The 21,407-nt window shown below is 48.4% G+C and overlaps 1 protein-coding gene across 2 annotated transcripts; it reads right to left on the bottom strand.

The window, feature by feature from the left end:
* Positions 1 to 447: 447 nt before the first annotated feature.
* Positions 448 to 19,230, bottom strand: LOC136758372 (gelsolin). 2 transcript variants are annotated; one of them, XM_066712642.1, is made up of 18 exons: positions 19,075 to 19,230; positions 9,261 to 9,454; positions 8,949 to 9,103; positions 8,512 to 8,673; positions 7,899 to 8,048; positions 7,290 to 7,379; positions 6,775 to 6,907; positions 6,333 to 6,421; positions 5,927 to 6,142; positions 5,609 to 5,742; positions 5,234 to 5,324; positions 4,821 to 4,847; positions 2,968 to 3,138; positions 2,683 to 2,857; positions 2,344 to 2,465; positions 1,727 to 1,804; positions 1,408 to 1,468; positions 448 to 1,204 (listed from the first exon to the last, which is right to left on the bottom strand). In XM_066712642.1, the coding sequence occupies exons 2-18, from the start codon at positions 9,451 to 9,453 to the stop codon at positions 1,035 to 1,037; spliced, it is 2,217 nt and encodes a 738-aa protein (XP_066568739.1). In that variant the 5' UTR covers position 9,454; positions 19,075 to 19,230; the 3' UTR covers positions 448 to 1,034. The 2 variants fall into 2 exon arrangements, with proteins under 2 accessions (XP_066568739.1, XP_066568740.1); XM_066712643.1 differs by lacking the exon at positions 4,821 to 4,847.
* Positions 19,231 to 21,407: the final 2,177 nt, after the last annotated feature.

Here is a 21,407-nt window from a genome sequence, read left to right as displayed (position 1 = left end):
ATCTACAAAACCACCATTCCCCCATTCTGTAAAGATTTACTACAAAAGGACAAAAGATTTTTCCTCATTCATGCACGGTCAAAGGGAACTGAAAACAAGGGCAAGATTAAATGCAGACCCGCTTGCTGCAATATGGTTTCAAATACAAAACCCAGGAGTTGAGAACATCGCTCTGCGCAGCATCCTAGGAATCGCATCACCGAGGAGGTGAAAACCAGCAGCGGAGGACAGCGCCACAGCTCCGCAAATTCCCTTCAGCAAGATCCGGGGTAGGCAGTATTAAATCGCTTCGAATTCAGTTTCACTCCCAGACTTGTGGGTGTTAAGATTTCTTCACAGCAGTCAACACTCCCTTAGTAGAATAAAAGCTCATTATTTCAAATTCATTTAAAAAAAAAAAAAAAAAACACAACACAAAAGTAGGGGAAAAGCACAGAGGAGCTTAAGCAGGCTTTCATTCTTTTTTTATTGGTTTATAAAGAAAGCACAGCTAACAAGTACAGTATAGAGGCGAGTCAAATGTGCAAACAGCTGGCCTTATGGGTATTATTGCATGGCAAGGAGTGAAATAGATGGACAGGAGAGAAAGCCAGGGAGGGTCAACCGCTGATCCAACAGCCAAGCTGCTCTTGGCACCAGAGCATGCTGGGTAAGCCTCGCTATTTTGCAGAAACCTGGACACACCTTACAGGCTGGCAGCATTACAAAACTATACCTAGTAGGCCAGAAAGGTTCCTTCACCTAGTTCTGAATAAAGCTGTGGACAGGTGCGTTATTGTCCGTTCACCGACTCTCCCCACCCCCACAGAGCCCAAAACACTACATTATAGCCCTTCCTCAGAGATCTCCGAGGGGGAGGAGAAAGTCTCTGCGAAAGCATTCCTCACCCCCTCAGGCACGAGGGACACCGCCAAGTCACGCTGGGCCAAGTCATGCCCGGTTCGTGACGTGGTGGTGGGGTTTGGACACGACTCCGATGTAAGGCAGTATTGTGAGGAGGCTGCAGGGGCGGGGGAGGGGGCGGGGGGTAGGGTTTACAGCTCCAGGTCAGCCATGGCTCTCTCCAGGGGGTCGGTGGTCCAGTAGTCGTGATCCCAGCCCAGGAACCAGCCGGTGAAGGTGGGCGGCTCGCTGCCCTGTTTGATCCTCACGATGGGCGTGCGTGGGTCCCGGTTGGCCGGGTCCGTCTTGATGTACTGGGCAGCTGGCGGAGGAGAGAGATACAGGGGTGAGTGGGCTTAGTCATCCCCCTCTCACTTTGCATATCCTGTAATTTCGTATTTACCATTTCACTCATGTCCGATATTGGTTATACCCAAGAAGTATATTAAATATGAGCAGTTAAAATGAGTCCCGATATCCCCCCACCCCCAACAAAAAAAGCCTGTGGCTCATTGATCTTCTCACCTGAAGTCATCGCCTCAGTCTTCTCTTCTTCCTGCGCTTCGTTTCCAATCCAGACGAACACCTTCAGGTGAAGAAACGGTAACACGTTAGTCCCCACAGAGTTAGAAGTTTAAATACTCCATCGATGGAGGCTGTAAAAGCACGCTTCCCCCAGTCCGACTTCTGTACCAACGGCAAACATTCACACTAGTACTGTACTGATGAAAATACCTGGCTTCTTGAATTCCTCCAGAATCATATAGATCACAGCAAATTGCCAGTCATTTATTTTAATGAAGAGATTTCATGCACAACCTTGGGAAAATGGATTGTTGGTTACCTGCTCCCAGGTGTCCAAAATCATGACGTCATCAGTGGCCAGGTCGTCTTGAGTCATCTCGCCAGGCACTTCCTCGATCTGAGGGCATACAGACACTGCCGTGAACACCGCGACACCAGGCAGTGTATGGCACACGCCACTTTCAGTCGTGTGTGCTTTATGGTTAAGTTACCGATTATCTCTGCTATTTTTGTTGTGTGTCCAAACTAGTGTAAATCAATGAATTCTGAACAGAAGTGCCACCAAGTCCTTTAAACAGTCCAGAAAAGGTAGGACTTCTTAGGGTATGAACTATTTATTAATTTTTTGTCTGCAGAATTAATAACTAGAATTAAATGTATTTGGCTACAGAATCTTTGCAATAAGTTCTTAATTTCATAAGCTTCACAATATTCAGTTCCAATAACGTGGAGGCCTGGACTCTGCACAGGGCGAGATGAGCGATCCCTGCAATTTCAGAGAAAACCGAGGTCACCCGCTTTCACCAAATGCGTCTCGTGGGGGGGGGGGGTTCTTGGTTACAGATTCCCCCCGCACATCCACAAGACGGACACAGAGCTCAGTCTGTCCACGGCCCTCAGGAGGAGCAGCAGCATTGAGCTGGAGGAAGGACTCACGATGAAGCGGCCGGTCTTGTTGGAGCAGGCGAACAGCCGGGGGGGGTGAGCCTCCAGCCGGTCCTTCAGCCTGCTGGAGGTGCGGTACTCGGCCTTGCCTCCCAGAGCCCCCCAGAAGTCATCTGCCAAGAGAGAGGGAGAGCGCAAGTTTGAAAACCCCCGAAGCCTGTTAATGTGCATCTGAGATCCACTCTATTTCTTTTAGTCTCAAGCAGAGAGGGTGTGGAACATGTGGAAAACCAGTCTTATGACATGGAACTAAACCAGAACTTCATTTATGGAAAGGAAGAGGATCATGTATTTGTATGCATTTTTAAGGATGTTCACAGGGCCGCTTACCAGTCTCCCTGCCCTCAGCCAGCTCAGAGGTGGACACTCCCAGAATGGCAGTCAGCTGCTGGGCACCCTTCTTCTCAGCGTCGCTGGCACCCTGGCCCACCCACAGGAAGGAGGCACTGGGGGTCACCAGCACAAAGGCATCATTGGAGTTGAGGTTGGTGGCAGAGGAGTCAACCTAGAGACGAAGCCAGGGTCTTTACTCACCAGGGACTGGATTTAGTGCTCAGTCTATGCAAAGTGCAATGACAAGTTAAAGCTGACCCACCCGCCCCCCCCAGTACTCACCTCCACAGCGCGGGTGCAGCCAGTGGAGTTGGAGCGCACCTGGAAGAGCCGCGTGTCGGCAGGCGCGGACTGCCCCCCATCCCGGGAGGTGCCCCCCTTGTACACTACCATGGGCTGCCCCCCGAAAAGGCTCATGAGGTGCGCCGGTTCCTTGCCTTGGATGACCCGCACCTTGAGCGCAAAGACAGACTGGGGTTAGCACCGCAGACATGAAGTACAGGCGCAGGGGCGGGACTGTGGACGAACACACAATCAAACTGGACGTGTGGGGACTCTTTCACCCATGTTTTCTGTGGTTTAGCAATAAAGCATTTTGAGTGCTGGATTCAAATTTGAGATCCTCTCGGGTCCCCTTTGAAATATCAGACACTAATCTTGATTTATGCATCATTGATCTTAAAAAGCAGTTTTGCAAAATGCTTCGGCCATTAACCACTAGGTGGCAGCAGGGGCCCAGACCAGGAAGTGTAGAGATTCATGTTCAGAATCCCTTTCCCAGAGTCCTCTCTGCCAGGACACAACCCTCTGTGGCAGCCGAGTCTCCATTCCGGCACCCAGCAGCAGGACAAACGCCTCTTTCCTCCTAGACTCGGCAGAGTAAGTGAGCCGTCAGGCTGAGTGTGGATTTGTACTGCACGGTTCAGCACCACAGTGGGAAATGATTGCCCAGTTAACCTGTATCTCTCTGGTGCACAAACTGACGGAGCTGGAATTGGTTTAGGAAAATAAAACTGCCTACGTGGACACAGAGGAAGTCTTAATTTACAAAGCACTGAATTTGTCTATTCTTTGGCTTGATCTTTCCTACATTTTTCCTGCTCCTTAGCCAGGGAACTCCAGTGTCCCAGCATATCGAGACACTGCAGGACGTCCCATTGTGGGCAGTACCTGGCTGCTGGTAGATCTCGGACTGCGTCAACTGTGTCGGGAGATGAGGGTTAGCCATGCAGCTGGACACATGTTGAGCAGTGTGCTGCACTGGGGGCCATGCATTGCAAACGGTTAAATCACCCAACATCTGTGGTAATGTGTCAAATGGTGCCAGGCACGGGCAGCGCCAGGGGACCAAGCAGAACCTTTATAAAGGGCATTCCCGGAGCACAGGTGCTTTATCATTGTGTGGTGGCAGCTGAAAGTGTCAATTTCCTTCCTCCCTTCAGACAACCGTGCCCTTCGGTCCAGCAGGCCACGGCCTCGGACTCCAACTCCCAGACGAATGAGGGTCAGAAGATAACCCTGGGGTCACTGAAAGTGTTCCCATCCTGGGTCTCACAACACCCCAAGAGCGGGACTCGTCCATACACATTTGTTAAAGAACATTTCTCATTGCCAGCCAGAGCCAAAGATATGAATAGATAACCGTGGTGACTCAGCTGTGAGAAGTGCCAGGAATGCACTGTTTGTCTGGGAATTTCCTCCCTGCTGATTTTAATCTCAGATTATCCCTAAACCCCAGCAGCTCTGCCCTTGCACAGTCCTCTGAATCGGGAGTAGCGGGGATCATCTCTGCAGCAGGCCGACGGAACAGTTTGTCTGTAGAGAAGGACTATTGAAGGAAGGCCCCGCCAGCTCCATACAGGCAATATCGAATACAAAAAAAAAAAAAAAAAAAAAGATATTCCTAATCTTCAAATCACTTGACGAGGGTGCATTCTACCCACGTGTGCGCGTGTCCTTGCTTGGACTGCATCGGGTTTGTGTGCCAAGTAAATGACAAGTAAAAAGACTCGGATGCAACCGCGCGTTTCCTAGACTGCCGAAATGGACGCCACCACACAATGCTTCTCACGAGCAGCCATCTGCTGCGGGACACTTTATAAAGCCACACCGCCCCGTGGAGCAGAGGGAAATACCTGGGTAGTGATACGAGCGCCTTTCACCTGGAGGGACAGAAAAAGCAGGAAATGGAGGACAGGAAAGCCAGGGAATTGGCACAGCAAGGGAAGGAAATTTGAGGACACCTTTAGCAGTAGCTACCGTTATTCTTGGATATGGAAGAGGTGCATGCTGGGATGGGTCTCTTCTACAGTAAGACCAAGTACTACAGCAATCTCAAACAAGTGTCCATTAATAAATAATTTGGGGTAAATGAACCAGTGTCAAAACAAGGATCAATCTTACAGTATACTAACAGAAGGATATCAGACCACAACAATAACTTGTGCTTTTTAAAATAGCTATTCACACCCCCTTCCTGCCCAAACGGACACAGTAGGATTTTAACCCTGAAAACAACGTGAACCCCTCCCCCACCACTCTCCATTACCTGCACCGGCCCCCCACCAAGCTCCTCGTCCAGCTGAGCACCCAGGATGGCCGAGGCGCCGATCTCGTCCTGGGAGGAGTCCGATCCTTGCCTGGGGGAGACATGGACTCTTAGTACAATGTCCTTGTTCAGATTCCCTTTGTGTGGGGGGATACAGCATTTGCATGCACATAATACTACAGAGTGCAGAGCTTTTATTGCTGTAACCACAGTGCTATAGTCTGGATGATTTGCATTTTGGCTTTCCCCAGCATACAAAGGCCATCATTCATACTGGATGGACGATCGATGGCCACACCAGTCTCTAGCCTTCCTACAACCTGGTATTCTCATACAAACTTCCCGCAATCTCCTCTTCCCAGTCAAAGTCCTCACCACATGTAGATGATATGTCCCTGCCGGCCACCATGCTTGTAGTTGTACAGGATGATGTAGCTGTCCCCACCGTAGAACTGCCCGTAGGTAGAGGGGTCCACGGGCACCTTGTCCGAGCCCTCGATGCGCCAGATCTGAGGACAAGAGCAGTGGTTTTGCTTCGCTAATGCGGTGCAAGCAGTCTGTGGCTTTCCTCAACTTAAAATACACACGTTGTGCTAGTTTTTCATCATGACGACATTTACCAAAACCTAAGCAAGCTGACGGAGGGGCCTAGGAGACTTCAAATTGTCCAGCCGTTTACTAGCTGAGCCTCACCTGCTTCTCTCCTGAGCCGTCGTCCACCATGCCGTGCTGCGCCGCCATGGCGGGCGAGTCATGCAGCGTGGAGGCATCGAACGGCACCTTCTCAATCTTGGCGATGCTATTGGAGACGTAGGCCACGCCTAGGCCCTCGGTCTGGTACAGGTCGCGCCAGTTCTTGAAGAACTGCTTGAACAGGGGTGTCTCCCCCATCTCTGGCAGGATCTTGATCTGTGGTGTTGATAGACAGCGGGGATGTCAGTCTGTGGGACTGATGTTCATGCAAACCAAACAAAGGGCGAGAGAGCAGGAGGAAATGTAGTTGAAGGTGGCTAACCACCACCTATAAAATGGACAGACTAATTTTCAAGAGGAAATGGGAGATGGGGGGGTGGGGGGGTGGGGTCCCTGCCAGTCTGACCTGGGTGTGTTTGGGGTATCCCATCTTCTTGATGAACTCCATCGCCGCCTGCATGGCTGCCTTCCTCTCCTCGGTGTTGGCATCCTTGCCTGTTGGAAAAGGACACCCTGGGATCAGCGCCAGTCACTGTCCTGCACACCGAGGCGCACGCCTGAAGAGCAGCGCCAGAAAGTGCTGCTTCACTCTGGCTGGGAAGACAGACACCAGCCGCCCCGCCACCCACACAGTGGGGTCTGGGACGGACTGCTCCTCACAAACCCACTTCTCCTCAGAGGATTTCAAGAAGAGCTTCACAGGGACTACTTTATTATTCTCTACACGCAATTTAAGCAGAGAACAAAACCCTTTGCTGGCTTATGGTTCCACACTGCGTCTATGAGGAGGCTGGCAGACATGACAGCGCTGTTAAAGCTGCGGTCTGAAGACCATGGCCTCGGCTCACCTTTCCAGACAAAGATCTTCCCATCCGAGCCGTGGTCCAGGATGAAGCAGTCCCCGGACTCCAGGGTGCTCTGAGAGAAGGGGTTCTCCGCTGCCACCAGCGCGATGGCCATGTCTCCGCCTGCGTTGGATACCTGCAGGACGAGGACACCCACACATTAGCCTTGCTTTGAGGGAGAGGACAACCACACGCATTGTCAGAGATCCTTCAGGATGCAGCTGGAGGGGTATCTGGGATCAATTAGCTACAAGCAACATGGCCTCCTGACATCTCTATTCTTGCTTATAACTTTTCAAAACTAACTGAACGTCCCGTGCTTGTTTAACATTTATTGTAGTTTACCTCCCCACAGATTGACTATTTTAAAGTTTATTAATTAACTCCTAAAATAGGTTGATGTGATGTTGCGGAGATCAAGCACTCCAAGATAGTTCTCAAGGCTGAAATGCCAGTGTTGCCCGTAGCGGGCGAGGGAAGGCTCTGTATGGTCCGTGTCAGTGATCAAGGCCCCTCACCTTGTACAGTTTGGCCATCTTCCGGTTTGAGGCATCAGCCTGGATGTCATCAGAGCCTCCTTCGGGCAGATCCGGCTTGGGTCCCAGAACCTGAGGGGGCAGGAGTGCTCTTCAGACTGAACTCGCACACAGGGATTGGCGGAAATTTCTCCTAACGTGGTAGTCAGGGTTTCCCGCAGCTATTGTCAGGTCAGACATCTCTCACTCACTCATCACCCCCCAAAACTCTGACAACAGTTAAGACTATGTAACACTCAGGGGAAACACTGCTAGTGTTAGTGTGCGTCCGTTTCCTGGGTTACTGAACAGACACGTCCGAGTAATTACTGTGGGATGACATTACCTTGGACAGGCCAGTTTCGAAATAAAAGGTTGGACTGCATTTAATATTTAACAAAAACAAACAGGCAGGTGATGCTGAAGGCCTTCCATGTTGAGTTAAAACTGACTTAATACCTCACCCCGATAGAAAGTCTTAAAACGAAACTAAAAAGAGGCACTTTGGCAGCTCAACATGTATTGTCGATTCTGGGGTGTGATTTGCTCTCCAATTTGCTTTCATTAGATTACATAACCAGTGATTATTTTTATCACAGTAAATGGTCTTACCTCCATCATCTTCTCGCGCTCAACCCCCTCATCACACACGTAGACCCTGGCGCGCCCGCTGCGCTCGTTGTCACGGATTCCCTTGGCCACCTGAGTGGCCTTCAGCTTCTCGAAGCGGTTGCTCTTGGAGCCGCACCATTGGTAGATTTCCTGCAGGAACACATGGGGGTGCGTTACACCAGTGTAGCCACCACAAACAGTCTATGCGGTGAGGCAGCAGTTCTGGAGATTGTAGTTTCTAACGGCAAATCAAAACTTGTGCATCTCAGTCAACCCTGACAAAAACATACCCGAGATGGTTGTTTGCAGTTATTTCCTTCTCGTCTTGATAACCATACAAGTGATTTGAGAGAGAAAAAAACCATGACAGATTGCACCACATTTGTACGGGTTTCCCAGTCCAGTTAGGGTTTTTAGGTGAAGGCCAGCTTCCTGCACACAAGTCTTTTTCTTGAGACACCAAGTTCCCTCAAGCACCTGACTAACCACAGTAAATGGGAAGATATGCATTTCAGAATAAAATCCATAAATCTGTGTGATGTTTTGGAATGCAAAACCACAGCCCTCCAGCGCGGAGGCAGCAGGCCGTCCCAGTGTAACACCGGCTCCTTACCGCCCCCAGGTCCAGGATGAAGCAGTCTCCCTGGTTGAAGCTGTCCCAGCTGACTGGGACCTCAGTGGCCCGGACGACACGCCGCCCTTTGACCTGCAGCACCCGCTGGACAGTGACCTCGTTGGTCACCACGTGTTTGAACCCGGAAGCCACGCCCCCTTTCTGGAAGGGAAAATCGATCAGGAACACAATCAATATGGTGATGAATAACAGAACACATACATGTAGAGATCCTGACTCACTGCCCTTTCAAAAGAGGAGCCTAGGTGGACAGCTCAAAGTAAAGGGCTTTCCTGAAGCTTCTAGACTCAACTCTGCCACCACGCTGGGCAAGACTCGTCGCACATTACTTAACCAACTCGCGCTTAATCTTACAAGACTAAAACCAGGGTCTTTTCATGCGACCGCAGTGCAGCAGTGGCTGTCAAACCCCTCACCATGTACTTGATGCCGGACTTGAAGTAACCCAGGAAGGTGTGGGACTCGAACCCCTGGACCTCACGGGACTGGATGGGCTTCCCCCCAAGGTAGTCGTCCATCTGGACGGTGAAGATGGCCGCCGCGCCGCTCTCATCCTGGGTGCAGTAATCCCCTGGAACGGCAGAGCAGAGAGATCAGAGCTGTACACTTCCCTCCCAGTTGCTCCCACACCTCCTCATACACCCATCTCATGGCCATTTGCAAAATACAACAGCAGTGTCCAGTTCATTAAAACAGCCCTCCCACTCCCTTGGCTTCATCCTCCTTACCCAGCCAGAAGTGCAAGTCGTACTGCAGGTTCCCAGAGCGCTGTTTGATGGTGTTCAGGACAAGGTAGGCGTCGCCAGTGAAGAAATCCCCGTACAGGTTCGGCGGCACAGCCACCAGGTCCATCTTCTCGATCCTCCAGATCTGGAGTCCTGGCTGCTGGCCAGCACGCTCGAACTCTGGGTGGTACACCATCCTGATGGGGGACAGACACGGTTACCAACCAAGCGCACAATACAGAGTGCCTTTATTATAGAAGTGATTTCCAATGACCAGACATCTGAACCCCACAGCAGTAACATGCCCACCCTCTGCACTTCACTGGAGCCGTGCGGTTCATCTCCGGTATATCCAGGGTCACAGACTGGGTTTGGGGTTTAAACCAGTGATCAACATCTGAACTCTGTGGAAGGGCAAGAGGCCTTTTAATGAGACTCCTGTGGGATCCAGTCTTTCATCAAGAACTGGTGTCCATTATTGTACAGTGTGAAACAGAGAGGTTTGTTTAGAATGTAAACTGCGCTTCCGTTTACCGGTTTGGGCCAAACGGTTTATGTACGCAAGAACAAAGATTAACTCACTGGTTTCATTGCAAGCAATTTCTCAAGATGTCTTGAAGCCAATGGCAGAAGAAGCCTAGATTATATATTTCTAGAGGTCTTTTAATGAAGTTTCACAAATAAAATAAAAAATAAAAAAAATAAAAACACAGGAATCTAAGATATGGTACATGTGGTTTGAAAGGCGAGACTTCTGCATTTCCACTTCTCTCGGGTTGCAGGTTCTACAGGGGACACTACAGTGGCGCCACAAGACAAATAACTGGGGAGGGAGAGGAGGGAACAAACCTGTCTGATTTGCATTACATTTGACAGGTAATAGAAGAGCAGGGCTTCCCACGGCTATATTCAAACTAATATGTGTGAACATCGGAAAAAAGTAGACCAGTACTTTAAAGGGTTAAATGTACCGCGCCTGGGAAAATCCCATTCTGCACATGAAAGCAGCAGGAAGAAAAGCAACTGAACCCCCGTAGCTGGAGAATCAATGAGACCGCTCTGCATGTGCTTTTCATATGGAGCCACACTTTAGAGCACAGATGCGTCAGAAGGGCTCTCCTTGTAACCGGAGCAGGTGATTAATACATGGGGGGTTGGGGGGATATCGCAGCAGTGTCACCACAGGGAGTTGCTCAGAAGCGCAGTGTCCTGGGGGGACCACACCCAGTACTGTACACAGCAGGCTGTCCTCCCTCTCCACTATCCGGATCAGATTTGAATACTGGAACCACTGCAAGACCACTTTACCCCACAATGAAGATTATACCCGGTGCCCTGCTGCAGGACAGGGGGACTCCTTGTTTAGGAGTATTAATCTATACAGTGTGCATCGAGTCCCCCATTTTTGTTCTGTGGTACATGCAATTCCCCACAGCAGGTGATCAAGAAAACACCCCCATCCTCCCCTTGGGAGTGGAACTTCCCCAAATCAATCCAGATTACCGTCGGTCCAGATACGGAGAAAGCGCTTAAATACACCGAAAAGCAAATTATAAAAACGTTCTCAAATGAAAGACCATGCAGTCCCATTTCTAAAGATCTGTTCTTCTGAGGCAGCAGTAGAAGAATCCTTATTTTGGTTTGAGGCCAAGGACCTTTTAAGCGAAGACGCATACAATTTGGCACAGGGACACCAAGTACAGATTCTTCAAGTTCTTGCAGGATTGGAACATGTACACATGTTTTAACCCATCACTTACAACAATATTCTTATCCCTGCATATCAGTGAAAACCTACAAGGAGAGAATTTACATTCCGTATTTAGTCAATAATGAGACTTCCGAGATGTATAAACGAGTCCAAGCTGGAACGATGGCACATTCCTGCAGAACAGATTCCAGGAGCTATACAAGAGTGTGTGTTGGCAGATTGCTGGTTGGGATTCCTTTGCAATTTCGTTACCAAACCCCTCCATTCCAGATCCGTCCTCGCCTCGGGAAGCTGCGTTTCGTGTGGCAGCTGTCCACCGCGCTGCCCCACAGATCATGGAAGATCAGACAGCAAAGGACTCTTCCGCTCAAAAGCCACAGTATACACAGCAAGTATACTCTGATCAGCCATAACATTATGACCACTGACAGGTGAAGTGAATAACACTGATAATCTCGTTATCATGGCACCTGTCAGTGGGTGGGATATATTAGGCAGCAAGTGAACATTTTGTCCTCAAAGTTGATGTGTTAGAAGCAGGAGAAATGGGCAAGCGTAAGGATCTGAGTGACTCTGACAAGGGCCAAATTGTGATGGCTAGACGACTGGGTCAGAGCATCTCCAGAACTGCAGCTCTTGTGGGGTGTTCCCGGTCTGCAGTGCTCAGTACCTATCAAAAGTGTCCAAGGAAGGAAAAGCGGTGAACCGGCGACAGGGTCATGGGCGGCCAAGGCTCACTGATGCACGTGGGGAGCGAAGGCTGGCCCGTGTGGTCCGATCCAACAGACGAGCTACTGTAGCTCAAATTGCTGAAAAAGTGAATGCTGGTTCTGATAGAAAGGTGTCAGAACACACAGTGCATCGCAGTTTGTTGCGTATGGGGCTGCGTAGCCGCAGACCAGTCAGGGTGCCCATGCTGACCCCTGTCCACTGCCGAAAGCACCTGCAATGGGCACGTGAGCATCAGAACTGGACCACGGAGCAATGAAAGAAGGTGGCCTGGTCTGATGAATCACGAGTTCAAGGTGTTGACTTGGCCTCCAAATTCCCCAGATCTCAATCCAATCGAGCATCTGTGGGATGTGCTGGACAAACCAGTCCGATCCATGGAGGCCCCACCTCGCAACTTACAGGACTTAAAGGATCTGCTGCTAACGTCTTGGTGCCAGATACCACAGCACACCTTCAGAGGTCTAGTAGAGTCCATGCCTCGACGGGTCAGGGCTGTTTTGGCAGCAAAAGGGGGACCTACATGATATTAGGCAGGTGGTCATAATGTTATGGCTGATCGGTATACCTTTCCCAGCAGTCATTGCAATGCCTCCCTCCTCCACCCTGAACACCGCCCTGCAGCAGCTCCTCGGCTCGTTCCCTCTAGTGGGGGGGTTCGATGGCCTCGTCCTCAAGGCCAGGTCATCAATCCCTTCAAGAGTCTAGGCCAACAAACCCTTTACCTTCTACTACATAATGAGAGTGTTAGGCTTCTTAATGACCAGTCTTATGGTCTGTAATCTGCTGTGTGTAGAATCACAGTAACTACTGCAGGGATAAAAACCGTCTGAGGGCTTCTGAAATTCGTAGCAGACGAGTAGGTTTTTGAATTGATCAGTGACAGGAGGGAAGTGAACATGCAAAGTGGGTTCCAGTATTGCAAGTGTAGGACAATGCACCACAGTAAATATAGTTACTAATGGTTGATGTATTGGATATTAACCGAGGCAGCAGGTTTGTTATTGCACTCTGGAATGGAGGTGGAGGACTGGAGCAATATCCCAGGGTAATCAAGGGGTTAATATTCATAATGACACCCAATGAAATAACAGGATTATCCTGTAACTGTAATGCGAGTTCCTGTGAAACTGACATTCAAAAGGATAAGTTACCGTCAGACGAAAGGTCTCTACCCCCTCAGCACTGTTCGTCCTCCGCCCGCGTGACATCACGCACAGAACAAACCATCAGGGATTAGGAATGATCTATATCCCCTTGAAACCCTCCTCAGATAATACAGGACCTTCTCATATATACACATACGACATGGGTAGGATCGCACTACCCATTTGGCATCACTAACTTGTCTTTTGCCCGATGGCTAGCTTAGTCATTTCAGACACAGCCCACATAGAAAAGTCTGATCTAACATCTCGCACAAAGGGGGTGCGGTTTCCTTCAGAAGATCAAAGAGATGTTTGCAGTGTCTTCTGCCACGGTCAAAGTCATCGATGGCTTCAGAGGACACGGATACATGCAGGTCTTAAGTTATTCTCTTAAAAGACACACAGGCGAGTCCCAGCCACGTCACACACAGACCGTCCATCTCCCAGACCCGAACTTCTCACTATGAAGGGGATACAATAGACCATCTACTGTGCATCAGTTCTGCATTTCCTACAAGGAATCCCTCGGCCCGAGGTGTGGTCTCTAAAGGGGAACTAACAGTCTCTAAAATGATTGCGTGTAGATGTACTCGTGTGCATGTAGGAGTGTAAAAGTGAAGAATCTGAGACGTGCGGCTCCGTATTCACCGGGACACTTCAAAGTTTTAAAGTAGTCTTTAAAACAAAGACATTTTGACTGGGCATGATTTACAGTTCTGTTGCACTGCAATAAATACATTGAATAAAGGCTCCAAATGCTTTCAGATTGTTAACAATAAAGACATGGTTTATCGCCGGTTAATGATTAATTATAATTATAACCCTAAATATAATATTGATTATGCCTACTCTTCCCCCTGCATGCAGAACTGAAGTAACTATTGTATTTTGTACTTTTAATTCAGATTAACAATACTGTATTGTAATTTTGCATTTATTGTATGTCACTATTATGTAAATCTATGGAGAAGTGTAGTGTGATAGTGCACCTGCTAAATAAACAGGCGAAGTCTCTCCTGATCAAAGCAGCAGTGTTGTGCAGACATTGGCTCGGTGGGAGGGATAATTAACGGCTGATCAGCGATACTGGAGATTGGGTTAAATTGCATCCCAAACCCTCCCCAGTTACTTGCCGGTTGTAATTTTTCTACCAATAAGACAACCAAACAATATCTTCTTAGAATTCACATCAGTTAAGGTTCTGATCGTAAAAGATGAGTCTAGATCTATGCCTAGAAGAGCACAGCCATGTGGAGTCCCCGTCCGACTCAGGAGAGCAGTGTTGAAATGTTTCTCCACCCCAAGGGCTATCTGCCTCTGCTGTATAAATAGCCACAGTCATCGGACAGCAGAGGAACGAGGGAGCGGTTTAGAGGAGAGCGACTCACTGCAAACCTCCCGGCCAGTGACTCATTCTATCCTGTATCCAAAACACCAGCCGCTGCTCTTCCCTACACTCACAACACAGACCTGGTTCTGCTTTTTACGCTTTTTGGGAAGCCTGCAAGAGGGGGGGAAAAAAAAGGAACCAAGTGACAAATGACACCCAGAGACTCCAGCTAAGATGAGACGGTGGCAACCTTCTCCGAGACGAGCTGCGAGACTCGAGGGTCTGAGAGAGGAAGTCTCTGTACATGCCACCTCGCTGCAGCAGAGCCTTCCGCTTTCAGATGTTGCTCTGGTTAATCATCGCTTCCTTCCTCGCGATCGCTCCTATGCATGTGCAGATGGCAAGAGAGCTGGCAGAACGAAGCCTCTCTGCAGGGCAAATGTCCCGGTGAACTCACTAGAGAATAGTCATGGGGCTTGGAACCACTGCTGGGAAAAAATTCCACACAAAAGCTCATAACAGACCCACAGTTTCCACAGGAAAAAAACCAGACATTTCAGTCTCTTCTATACAATGCTATAGCAACCGGTTTAAACAATTGACAATGCGGTAGATCAGCCCAGCAATTTAGTAGCATCTTATGACTGTTCTCTTGAGGGGCAGTTCAAGTAAATATTTTGTGCGACAAACCACTTTAAAGCTTAAACTAGACAGAGTTGGTTGCCTCCGGACGGGAGACACCCCTGCATCCCAGATTCAGCCTTGGGAAAGCTTGCGTTTCATATTGCCCCTCCACAATCTGGAGAGGGCTATCACAGCACAGATAGGCACTCGCGTTGAGCATGGTTACACAGGTTCATACAGGCTGGATTCAAAGACCTCCAGCCGCTTTACTGGCCCGAGCTGCACAACTGTCTGCGTGTCAATGGGAAACGGCAGGAACTCGGTTCATGACTCAGTCTGCCCGTTGCACGCTTCTCATCCAAACATGCACAGCTTCCCTGGAGACGAGCCTGAAAAACCCTCTCCACCATCACTGAACCTACACTCAACTTCTGCTTCCAAGACTCTGTTCACAGAACTTTTCCAAAGCTTGACTAAATTAGGACATGCCTTTGACAATGACCAGATTGCTAACCATAGCTCTGGGAAGTCAGGGCTGAGTTACAAAGGCTTACTTAACGAACTACGCAATGCAATAGATCTTTAATGAGGTTCAACGTCCGACAGCCTGGTGCACATCCTCTCGATAAGCCAGCTGGAGGTGCGTAGGAAGGCGGCAATACAACATTATTTTTAAACCAAGTACTAGAACTTATTTAAGGGTAAGCGAATAGCACGGCCAGTGGTTATCATTTCTGGAAGGAAATCTATTCTAAGAATCGAACACTTTAACAGCCTGCACCAGTAGGACAGCAGAGACATCCCTATCTAGTTTTACAGTAGTTTGAGGATGGGCATTAACCCATGTTCCAATGCAGAAATAAATTATATTTCTTAGACTTAAAATTGTTACAATACAATCAAATTACCCATTTATACAGACTTTTTTTTTTTTTTACGGGAGCAAGCTCAAGGGTCCAACAGCAGTGTATCAAACTAAACAAGCTCCATGATTGCTGGACATCTTGATAACACAGTAAACAAGTGTCCGAGTCTGGGTTAAAGCATTTTATGATTAAAAAAAATAATCAGTTTCTGCAAAATGTCCAAAAAAGTACGTTATGCACAATTTGATTGAGTGCTAAAAACGACTGAATTGTCTAGCAACAGCAAAACAAATCAATCTTAAATGTGTTCATTGTGTGCATAAATCTACTTCAAAGTTGTTCAGTTAACAAGTATGAATGTTTAGTTACAGTAAAGTGTAAACCCTTAGTTCCCTTGATAAACTGGCATTATAAAAATATCTGAAGCGATGCCGAGATTTGTCCCGACATGGTGTTGGTGGAGGTGGGACCCCATAACACTTTGGGCGTCGTGATAAAAGCCAAGCACTACAGAAGTGATTACAATGGGATAGGAGGCAGCATATCTGTGCTTTTCATCCCCACACCCTTCCCAGTGCATCTGAACTCCAGGATGAATAATGTCATACCAGGCGCCGATAGATATTTTGGGCAGCCACCCCCACTCACTACAAAAGGCTGTACAGTATGACATGACCTGCCCTCAGTACCACTTTGATCCCCCCGTATCAGGCTGTAATTAGCCAAAACCACCTCTCCCAGCCAGCTGCCCCCTCACCCCCAACCCAGCATTACAGCAGCGCCTGCCCCCAGGTCAGAGAGCAGCCCGGCGAGTCCACGCTCAGCCTGGCACCTGGAGGTAAACTCAATAAGTGAAGCACATTTAAGACCGGAATAATTTCCCCTCAGCTGTGGCGAGCTCATCTTTCACCGAGCCGAGCGACAGACCGCAGCGAACTCGCACATGGCGGCCTTTGGATAAACAGTTTAACTTTGAAATAAACCTAAAAGGACTGGAACTTTTTAAAGCATTTGGAATTATTTATACAAGTCCCACACTACCTTAGAGGACTCGGACAACAGACGCACACACCGACACCCAAACTAATGCTGCCAATAAAACGGACCCGAATTGTTAGTGGGGTGGCATTAATCAAAGGTATTTCAGCCGTTTCCCAGCTGCTCCACCCACAGCTGTCCGTGAAACCAGACAGTGTCCAGTCAGTCTGCGTTTAGGAGGCTGAACAGGCGGGAGCAGAACAGACCAGTCTATAAGGGCCACCCTACCCAGAGTGACTGGAGACATTTACACACAGCACTGCAGGGGAAAGAGTGGACATTTATATTAACTGAAAAAGGGCCCAATTTGACTAACAGAATATCATTCATTCAACATTTGAAGTTAATTCATGTTGGACTAAGAGCTCCAATGTAAATGCCCCGTCAGATGAACAAAAACATACCACGTTTATGACTAATGATTTGCTTCTATTCTATTGTTTGGGCTTGCTTATATGAATGGCCTTTAGGCTATAAAAATACTGTACAAGCGAATCCCTGCTCTAATTTCTCTTTTCAGGTAAGTGTTGCCACGCACATGCACACAGCCAGTTTAATCTTCCTGAAGTCTGTTCTACTGCTCAGGAAGAAGTGCGTCGCTGGCTACCTTGGGATTTCATTAGTTCCTGTTTTCAAGCATTCACCTGTGCACACACACAGAGAGGGTTGTTTGGGGCTCCTCATTATTTGTTCAAATCTTCTGTGGCTGTGGTTACAGTTTCATCATAAAATGTACCCGAGTGGATTGCCTGCCCGCCCCCCCGGCCCCCTTTGCCTTCTGCCTGACTTGGCATGTATTGCAGAAGCTCACTGCACTTCAGGTTACATTTCCCTTCATAGATAATCTAAAAAGTTAAGATGTTTGCATTTCTGAGTTGTACAGTTCACGGTCTGAAGTTGTTTTCTTGTGCACCACAACCGATCCACAGTTCTTATAACCACGGAAATCAACGCCGTCACCATTTCCTCTCCGTTTGCCGTGCGATATAAAAAGGGTTCTCTGTTTGGGCGTTTCCATAGGGACTAAAGAAAATACAGAAAACAACTTCTGAAGGGGGGGGGGGATTCCCAAAGCATTGCAAAGTGTGCCTTCAACAACCATACCTGCCACTCCCAACCCACGAACACAAGCGACATTGAGGAATTTGGTTTCTAAATGGGTCTTCAAGAACCAGAACAGAATGACACGAATGCTGCAATGCACTGTTTGTGTGCCTTACGGCCACCACCCCCCTAATGGGCACCTTCGCCGTGGATTGTGGGCCAGAGATGAACGATAGGCTTGTTTTTAAGATGGTGACCTGAAGCAACCTCTATTTAAAACTCACTTGATAGCCAAAACACTGCCTCAAACTCAGGGTCACAAAGCAGCAGCATCTTATAGGAAATCATTCATAAACAAGATTGCGAGCACAATGATGCTCACTATACATTCTCTTTTCATTTAATTCAGGAACTTGCCAGCAGCTACATCGACAGCACACCCGCTACAATCCAGCTACTGAAGCCGCAATTAGCTGCCAAAGTGGCCCCAAGGCATGGAAAACTAATCAAAGCAGATACATTAATGGGGATCAGCTCAGATTCCCGTCGTGCAATAATGCAGGCAACGCCCATAGATCTGCTCTTTAGCAAAAAGATCAGCGTGCTTGTGCCCCCAGGCAGACCCTGTCCTGCACGAAGCACAGCCAGGAGCCCAGATCACTGCGCTCAGCGCTTCTCCTCCAGCATCCAGAGCCTCGTCTCCCCTGTGCAAGGACCGTTGTGGGGCCATATATGGGAATATTGACTGAGCGCTCCTCTGTGCAGTTTCATCTAGATTTTAATTCAGGATGATCAACCGAAATGACACCTAACACCTATGAATATAATCCAGCATCTCGAGTTCTCATTTCAGGCAGGATGTAAAGTCACCCAAGTGCGGGAAAAGAGAAGAACTACAACATTGTCAGAACAGCTGCTCCCATGTCAATTCCTGCAAGCCCGTGAACTAGGCTGTGGCAGTCTGGACAACCACAGCCCCCCTGCCCCCCTGCCCCGCGGACTTCAGTAATAACGCAGTGAAAAGGCGATGCTGCGCAGCTGGTGGTTTGCAGCGCAATGGGATGCAGGTTTTGATTTGCCGAGTCCTCACTGCGCAACTGCAATCAAACTCGGAGCAACACAGACAGACAGACAGACACACAATAACGCAAGAAGACGCACTTTTCACTCTTCAGCCCAACTATTCGGAGAGACAAGATGCTGGTTTGAACTTGAGTTAACTACCCCACCCATCGAAATGCTTATTTTAATGCGCAGCTCGTTATCTACCGATTTAAACAGCTCTGCGCGGCTACTCCACGCAGCGCCTGAAAGCCGGCGCCATTACCTGCTCTGCGCTCGGGCCGGGCTGCTCCTTTGCTGGGGCCGAGCGCCGCGCTGTCCCGTCTTAAAGCCTCCAGCTCGGACGTGACGTCAGGGGCGCCTCCCTTGTGAGTCAGCGGCGGCGCGGCAGCGGCGGGCCGGATAGAGCTGGCAAATCCAGGCCGAGCGCCTGAGTGCGTCTGAGGCGAGATGCAAAAGCGCTTCATGGAAGTACAACTGATGTGAGCAATGGCATCACTGAGAGGGATGCTCTGCTCTCTCAGCTTGAGGTGAATCTGTGCATCATACACTTTACAATGTACTTGTGTAATTAGGACATGTAATTGATTCATGTCAATGCATGTAACTGTCGGTACAGTTGTTACATAGTTGCGGCAATGAAATGGGTCAGTGCTGGGCCTGTTTCCCACTGTTACTTTAGACCTGGTAACAGACTAGAGCTGTCTGGGTCTGGGACACCAGCTGTCTGCCATGTTTTTGTAAACAAGTCGCTGCTGGTCTGGGTGTGTAGTTGGGGTTTCCAGGCACAGTTTCATTCACAGAGCTCCTCCTCGGTGCCAGGGCGCTGACCCGGAGGCTCAGTACTGATTAGTGTTGCAGGTGATTACACAGGACAGAAAGGGCGTGGTGCTGGTGCTGGAGCTGGGCACAGTCTCACAGTTGTGCTTTATCATGCTGTGCTTCCTGTTCCTTGTGGCTGAAGTTAGAATTGTACCGATTTATTTTTAGCAGACACCATAAAAGCACTGCAATAAATACATGTAAGGGCAAATACAATAAGATAAGCAAAAACAAACACAAAACACATTCGAGTTCGGTGCTTGGTGTGTGCTAAAGGGGAGAGGAGGGTTACATATTAATACTAGTTACAGTAGCATTGCATTGATCATGTCTCCTGCTGTGGGTTGAATACTGTCTCACTCCACGACACCAGTCCCTTATTTCACCTGAAGCCTTTCATGGCAAACTATCGGTGCTTTATAATGATTAAAAAACAAATCAAATAGTAATACGTAATGTAAAAATCAGCCCTTACTCGGCCACTGCAGTAAGATAAACACATGGAGACTATGAGGACAGAATGCTTCGTTTCACACAATGGTGTAATCAAATGCAAGGTGTGAACAGAAGTGTGTTTAGAAGATCCAAAGTCGGGGGGTGCATCTTAACACGCTGGCTTCAGTAGAGGACATACCCTACTCATCCAAGCACGGCCCCCTTCATATCAGAATGAGATCACTGCCACACAGAGAAGATGGAATATATGTGTGTTTGTTTAATCAGATTAATACACAATAAAAGGTGCTGGAGGTTAGCAGACCACAGAGCAGGTCTTCTGAATCAGCATTTCTGTGTTTTGTTCTGTAGTGATTAAAGGGGGGGACTGAGAAAAGCATCCAGGCGCAGTGTTGGTATATCAGCACTCCAGGCCCAGGTGTACCTCTCCCAGGTCAATCCTGTTCTGCCTGAGGGCAAATATTCTGCTCTCCATTCTTCATCACATCCCCGCCCCTGCGGCCGGCCCAGAACAAACAACCCCACACCCACCACCACCAGATCACACCCTCACATCCCAGTCACCACACACAGCGAAGAGGCAATAAAGAAATGCTGCATCACAGGTCTTTTATCAATATTTGTGTTCTATCGCATTTTGATTTTTTCAGAGATTGTCTTAGGAATTCGTTATTGAATGATTTACTTGTCGGATTGCTCCAGTACAAGCCCAGCCGCATGGGCATGTTAAACATAATGTGATGTAACAATTGTAACTCGTGAAATTGTATCCAGGAAGATCCCAAAACCTGTGACGTGTCGCCCTCTGGTGGCTCTCAATGGATTAAAACAATATGACCTTCAATCGGGCTGGAAAAATAGAGCAAAATAAACCACTATTAAAGATGTAATAAATAAGTAGTAAGTAATGACAATTAGGAGACAATTTGTTAGGTTCTTAAAATAAACCATAAAAGATCGTGGCACGCGTTAGAGGGTTGAAAGGGCATGGCAGTGGCACAGTTTGCGTTATATTTAGGCAGTGCTAATGCGCCCAACCATAACAGCTTAAAATGAACGACCGGCGATGCTCTTCTGCTTCAAGTCTTCATTGCAACCACGACCAAATAAATACAATCTGACAATACGATTTACTCGTTAAAAACATAACTCCAGATGGTTTCATGCGAATACATTGTGTCGCCTGTTTCATTTTGTTGCTCTGACATATTGCACTCGTACAGTCATGACCTCATTGTACCTCAGCTCGGAGTCTTTCTTTCTTATTCAAACCACGCTAGAGTATAAGCTTTGTGCAGACAACCCATGAGCAAGACTGTG

The sequence above is a fragment of the Amia ocellicauda genome, chromosome 9 (assembly GCF_036373705.1).
Source record: "Amia ocellicauda isolate fAmiCal2 chromosome 9, fAmiCal2.hap1, whole genome shotgun sequence".
In the NCBI taxonomy this organism is placed as follows: Eukaryota; Metazoa; Chordata; class Actinopteri; order Amiiformes; family Amiidae; genus Amia; species Amia ocellicauda.
The sequence above is the reverse complement of the archived record's forward strand: the minus strand, read 5'-3'. Positions and strand labels throughout refer to the sequence as shown.

Coding starts and splice junctions, on each gene's coding strand:
- LOC136758372 (XM_066712642.1), bottom strand. CDS start 9,453: ATGGTGTACCACCCAGAGTTCGAGCGTGCTGGCCAGCAGCCAGGACTC. Junction 9,104..9,260: donor CGACTTGCACTTCTGGCTGG/GTAAGGAGGATG, acceptor CTGCCGTTCCAG/GGGATTACTGCACCCAGGAT. Junction 6,908..7,289: donor AGATGGCCAAACTGTACAAG/GTGAGGGGCCTT, acceptor CTCGTCCTGCAG/GTATCCAACGCAGGCGGAGA.